The 6,385-nt window shown below is 33.0% G+C and overlaps 1 protein-coding gene across 1 annotated transcript in view; it reads left to right on the top strand.

Annotated features, from left to right (window-relative positions):
• Positions 1–3,050, top strand: part of LOC106464102 — a 7,183-nt gene extending 4,133 nt beyond the window's left edge. The window contains exon 3 of the mRNA XM_013924212.2: positions 674–3,050. Within this exon, the coding sequence (XP_013779666.1) occupies positions 674–832 (159 nt within the window). The 3' untranslated portion in view covers positions 833–3,050. The remainder of the gene's footprint in view (positions 1–673) is intronic.
• Positions 3,051–6,385: the final 3,335 nt, after the last annotated feature.

The raw sequence follows: 6,385 nt of genomic DNA, 5'->3' as shown, positions 1-6,385 counted from the left end.
TTGCTTTACTTTACTTTATTACTTTTACTAATCCCTCTCTACAGACCCAGTGTTTGTTGATACTCTGAGCGCTTCATGATAGGACATATTAAAAGTTGTTCTTCCTTCCTGGGCCAAAATAAATAGATTGCTTGGTGATCCTACTTTGGAACACTCTACATAGAACTGACCGTGTGAAAAGCAAGGGTTTTTCAGATATAGAATTGCCACTTTAAAAGTCTGACCTTGTGCTTTGGTGTCCATTTTTCCTAGCAAAAAAATGTGAATTCTTTATTTTTCATAAAATAACTTAAAATATTTCAAGAAAATACCAAAACATAAGAAAATCAGGAAAAAAAATTGGTCCAATACTCTAGAGTCATTAGCTAAACAAAAAACGTTTTGCTGCGGGCATGAGCCAGGGTAGGTTGGACCGGGTAATAACCGCCTTATATCATGCCCTTGGTCCATTGTATCATCCTACCAGGTTTGGTTGAGATTGGTCCAAAGACCAACCGATGGTTCAAGGACAAGCAAACTAACATATTTTTTACTTTTATACGTATATATTACTAGTATACCCTGAGAAAATGATAAAAAAACTGTCTTTAACTTTTACAGATATTGATATATCATCATGGTATGTGGTTTGAAAATATATAAGCATATATTGGATTACTTGTTTTCTTTACAGACAGAAATAACTCTCGTCGGAGGTCAGATAAGCACCTTTGAACGTCGTTGTGTGGAAAACTGTTTTCCACTTTGTACTGAAAGGGGTTTTGGTATCGAGAAATCAACATGCATCTCGTGTTGCAAGAACAACCCTGCTTGTGGGCCTGAAGAATACTGATGTACGTCTTTTGATTAGAATTTGCAAGCACTTTGTTTGAATCGGGCACAATATTAAAAAAAAATCGATTTTTTTTGCTATTTTTGAAACATAGTCTATATAATATAAACAGTCATGATGGAATAAAATACTAAAATACAATGTTAGCTAATTATGAACTTTTTCTTAGGAATGTCTGGAATCATAAGCATTAAAAACCTAATTAGTCTGAAGAATCTAGTCTGATTTTATAAAGAGTAAATTACGCAAAAGCTGGTATATATTTATAAAATGTTTGCTTATTGCAAGGCAACAAATGGGTTATCTCCACTCTGTCCACCGCGAGGTATCGAACCCCGTTTTAGCATCCGTAAACGTACTTCCGACTCATCGGGAGATAAAATGTTACCAACAATTAGCAGCTACTATTTTTATTAACTGGATAAGGTTACAAGAAAATTATGAAGATGTTTTTGTAACACAGTCTTTGCAAGCTCTTCATAAACATGAGTTTCATAAAACACAAATTCAGCTTTCATGTAGCTGTCGGAACAAGTGGAGAAAGTTGAATGAGTTTATTATTAAATTACTTCGTTACTCATTAACTTCAGGATTACTTCTCTTGTGTCTTCCCACTCCCCAGTTCCAGTCATATATTGAGCCTCACTGTATCAAAATAGCCCCAAATGTCCACATAATTGTATAAATCACCGTGAAGGTGTAGTTCTCATAAGTTTGCTTCGAACTCTTTTTTTTTCTTCCAATCTCATTTTGCTTCCAACACTTATATTTAAATTCAAGAATGAAACAATACAGAAACTTCAAAGATTGGTGCAACTAGGTGGAGTCTAATATGCCAGACAATTAACAGAATGAGAGTCAGTGGTAAGAACAATGTATGTTAGATTGTGAAAAGAAAGGAATAAGTAAATTATTTCAATGCAAAATTGGTGAACATTTATTATTAAAGTTGGTTCATGGAATGAGTTAGACACCCGACTGCTTGTTTTGTTGAATTTCGCGCAAAGCCAGTCGAGAGTTATTTGCGCTAGCTGTTCTTAATTTTGAAATAATAGATTGGAGGGAAAGCAGCTATTCAGCACCATCCACCGCCAGCTCATGGGCTACAGTTTTAGAAACGACTAGTGGGATTAACTATTATATTATAACGCTCTCATGGCTGAAAGGGTCAGCATCTTAAGCGACGGGTTTCGATTTCATACACACAGGTTCCTCATAAGTAAGTATGTGGGATTATAACGTTAAAAATCGGGTTTCGATAGCCGCTGTGGGCAAAGCACAGATAGCCCATTGTGTATCTTTGTACTTAACACGCAAAGCGCATAGCAGTTGATTTTTAAGCCTTTTCTCCTTTGTTTTACGAAATAACAATTCAATAAACTTTATTCAGATTAGAATACTGTCGTTATAAAAAGTGATTGGTATTTGGTTACCATACTTCAAAGAACAAAATAACGTGAAAGTAAATAACTAAAAAAACGTATGTTTAAGGTTTCACTTAATGCTGAAATAAATGATGGCTCGTCTTTTTTCAAACACTATTTCAATTGATTGCTACTAATTCTAAAATACATTTTATTTTATTTCATTAGTGAATTTTTTATCAACAGTCAAATAAATTCACAGGCTTTCGCTGAAATATAAGCTCGACTTAATTTTGAACCAAGATAAACTCCCATCCCAGACTTTTCCCTGAAAACAACAACATATCTAAATATTTGGCCTCCAGTGGTTCAGCGTAAAGCCTGAAGACTTATAACGCTAAAAACTGGGTTTCGATACCCTTGGTGGGCACATCACACAGAAAGCCCATCGAGTAGTTTTGTGCTCAAACAATAAACAAACTTAATATGTGTAGATAACTGTTTGTGTCTAGTTAAGTTTAAAATATTTCTAAAAGCATCTTTTATATTCGGAACTTTATTTCAATTGAATGTTTGGATTAATTACTGAATCGTAAGTTTTCTATTTCACTCCGATTTTTCAAGTTTATTGTTTGTCTACGATGGAAAGTTTCTCGAATGTCTGAAGCGGTATAAGACGTAGACAATCAATATACGCACCACACGATGCGTTAGCCAGTTGCTGGTATAGAGGCGTTGTTGAATATTTTACATGCCTAGAAGTGAAGCTCCAAGCCTGTAGGAAAACGAGATTACAGTTGATTTTGTTGTTTTATCTGTTTACAATAAAAATATATATTTCAGGGTGTTTTTTCGCAAAGTTATCATTAGAAATAAATATAATATTGTTGGAATTATGTTGTTTTCTTATCATAAATCATCAAACCTGCAATATTAACATATTTCAGAACGAAATCAACACAACATTTTCGTACTAATTATTCAGTTAACAAACTTGTAAAAATAAATGTATCGAACCAACATTGTTGTAGCAAAGAATTCAAGTTGGTAACATTTCATTTTACTTGAATTTACAGATATACAAATTACTAGAGCCTTTGGTCATTTTGTTTTACTTGAATTTACAGATATACAAATTACTAGAGCCTTTGGTCATTTTGTTTTACTTTAATTTACAGATATACAAATTACTAGAGCCTTTGGTCATTTTGTTTTACTTTTTCATATTTTTATCTGATACTGTCAGTGAAATTTGGAATTCATCTAAAATAACTTCGGTGTTAATAGACCTGTTTTAAGTAAGTTGTATGTTAATATCATATTTCAAGGTTATAACAGGTTATTATAGCCAGAGAAATATGCGACTAGTCATTAATTTAATCCTTCTGATTTCTTAAATAAAATACATAAAGTAATTTCATCGTCATTAGAAATAAACTCTAAGTAATATTTTTATAAGGCTTAGTTCCAGTTTAATTCTGACCTGTAATCAATTTCTCGAGACACGTTGGTTTGTTTGCTGAGTTTTTGCACAAAATTATTCGAGGGTTGTCTGTGCTAATCAACCCTAATTTCAAAGTGATAGACTATAGAAAAGGCACTTAGTCAACATCGTTCACTGTCAACTGTTGTGTTACTATTTACTATGGAGTAGTGGGATTGACCGTCACATTGTAAAGGCTGAAAGGGCAAGCATGTTCGCGAACGAGATTTCGTTAGGCGACCAGTAGATTGTATGTCAAACACCCTAAATACCGAGCCATCCCAGGCCCAATTCATTGGTTATGAATTTATACCTTAAAAACAAAAATGTGTGTCAATTGGGAGATACAGCTTTTCCAAGTAAATCAATGTCAAAAATATTGAAATATTTCGATTTCGCACAATCAGTGTTTCCTAATATTTCCGCACATAAATGTTTTTGTTTCGCTTTAAAACTCAGCATTTTTACCAATCTACAAACACGCCTGCAATAACTTTTTTAAATTAGTAGCCTCTCACTTCTTATAGCTAGCTGGATAAGCAACACACAAAGGCATTGCCTTATAACAGCTCCCCGTAGCACAGCTGTAAATTTCAGGACTTATAACAGTAAAAACGGTTTTTGATACCCGGGGTTGGCATAGCACAGATAGCCCATTGTTTAGTTTGTGCTTAAGTACACAACAAAATCTTAATAGTAGAATGTATATTTAAGGAAACTTGGTCTATATGGCATAAACATTTATGTTATGGCTGTTATCTATTTAACGAACAAACTTTAATTGATTAAATAAGGCCTGTTTGTTTTTTGTTATCTGTGCTGTGCCAACCAGGGGTATCAAAACCCGTTTTTAGTGTTATAAGCCTTCAGTCTTACCGCTCAGCCACTAGGGGAACTGGTAAATATGAAAATTGAGCCGAATTAATAAACGGACTCGAATAACATGAATACCACAACAAATAAATTCAGACAAATCAGTCTTTATATTTTAATTTCAGGCTCTCTACCAAGAAACACTCGTAATTTTCTTTAAGTACGAAAAGCTGTAAAAGAAGTAAACATCTTTTATTCGATTCACTAAATATGTGTTTGTTTTCTTACGTAAAGAATAATAAAGATATTCACGTAGCATTTACCTTAAAAGTGAGTTTTAAAATTATCCTTCTTCTGGTGGCTTAGCATTAGAATTTTAGGTTCGATTCGTATGTAGAAGGCATTGAAGATAACCCATTGTGTAGCTTTGCCGTGAAACAAAGCTTCGTAGACACAATACTTATATTTTATCGCCATCTATTGACATAAATGATAGTTAGTCATTTCAAGATTCCATACATAGCTGTCTCTAAATTACAGCGACAATTTGATTCTGCTGAATTTATTACTTTCTCTATTCTACTGAATTGACCCAAACTTATAAATCAGTTTTAAAGAATTAATTTAATGACTGTTTTTGCACACCCACTAAAAAAAAAACAACAACGTATATATATATATCTTGCTACAAAATAAAAACTTTAAATATAATTGTTTAAACAAATTTACTTCAAAATTTTTGGTGTGATGACATGAACCATTTTCTAAACGATACATGGTTTAGGTTTTATTATTTTTGAAACTTCAACAATTGGATCGACCAGATTGTATCCCTTAGCTCATACTTCGTGAAATTCTGATAGCCTTGACATACATTAATTCAAATATAACTACTAAGAAAATAATGATGCTTCGTGTGTTTTTTTTTCCTCTTTTTAGTTTTAGATTTCTAAATCAAGAATATTATCATAAACGAAGATTATAATGTGATTTGAATGAATCATTGTGTTTTGCAGAATCTTTAATATAACATCCTATATGTTAAAAAACATCACTTACTTATATAGCTCATTACCTGTGAAAAATTTACTGAAGCCTTTTAAATACGAGTTATTAGACTCTATATTGAATAAAACTTTGATGCCCCCTGTAGCTCAACGGTAAGTCTGCAGTCTTCCGATGCTTTAAATCGGGCTTCGATACCCGTGGTGGGCAGAGCACTGACAGCTCATTGTGTAGCCTTATGCGTAATAACAACGAAAACATTTGACTAAAATATATTGCATATTTAAGTTATGTTTCTCAGTCTCAGTTTTAGACTACACTGTAGAGTATAACAGTTTATCATCATTGAAAAAAAAAAAAATAAAAATAGCACATTATTATTCGAAGACTGACTATGCAATACAGGGAAGCTATTGGAATACATGAGATGTTTTATTAGAGTTTTGGCGCCCTCCCCCACTGGCTCAGCGGTAAATATGAAGGCTTATGGCGCTAAAAACCGGATTTCGATACCCGTGATGGGCGCAACACAGATAGCCCATTCTGTAGTTTTGTGCTTAACAACCAACACAGAAGTTTTAGAATATATATAGCACATGTAGATGTTTCATTATATTGTTCTTGGTACTTGTTATATAGTTTGTGGTATTTGCGATATTATATGTTGGAGTACACTGACTATTAATATGATTAATTATGTATTCATATTTCTAATAAACAATTTAATTAACTTTATATGAGTATCGTTTCAATGTTTAACATCTATTTGGAAGGTTCGGATGCTCTTGTTCTGTTCTTAATCCTTAACATCAGATTCATCACTTCATTCATTATCTTGTCATTCATTTCCTAACAGCCACTGGACAAGTTCTTTCAAGCAGGCAAGTG

Source organism: Limulus polyphemus, unplaced genomic scaffold, assembly GCF_000517525.1.
Source record: "Limulus polyphemus unplaced genomic scaffold, Limulus_polyphemus-2.1.2 Scaffold1561, whole genome shotgun sequence".
Taxonomy (NCBI): domain Eukaryota; kingdom Metazoa; phylum Arthropoda; class Merostomata; order Xiphosura; family Limulidae; genus Limulus; species Limulus polyphemus.
The sequence above is the reverse complement of the archived record's forward strand: the minus strand, read 5'-3'. Positions and strand labels throughout refer to the sequence as shown.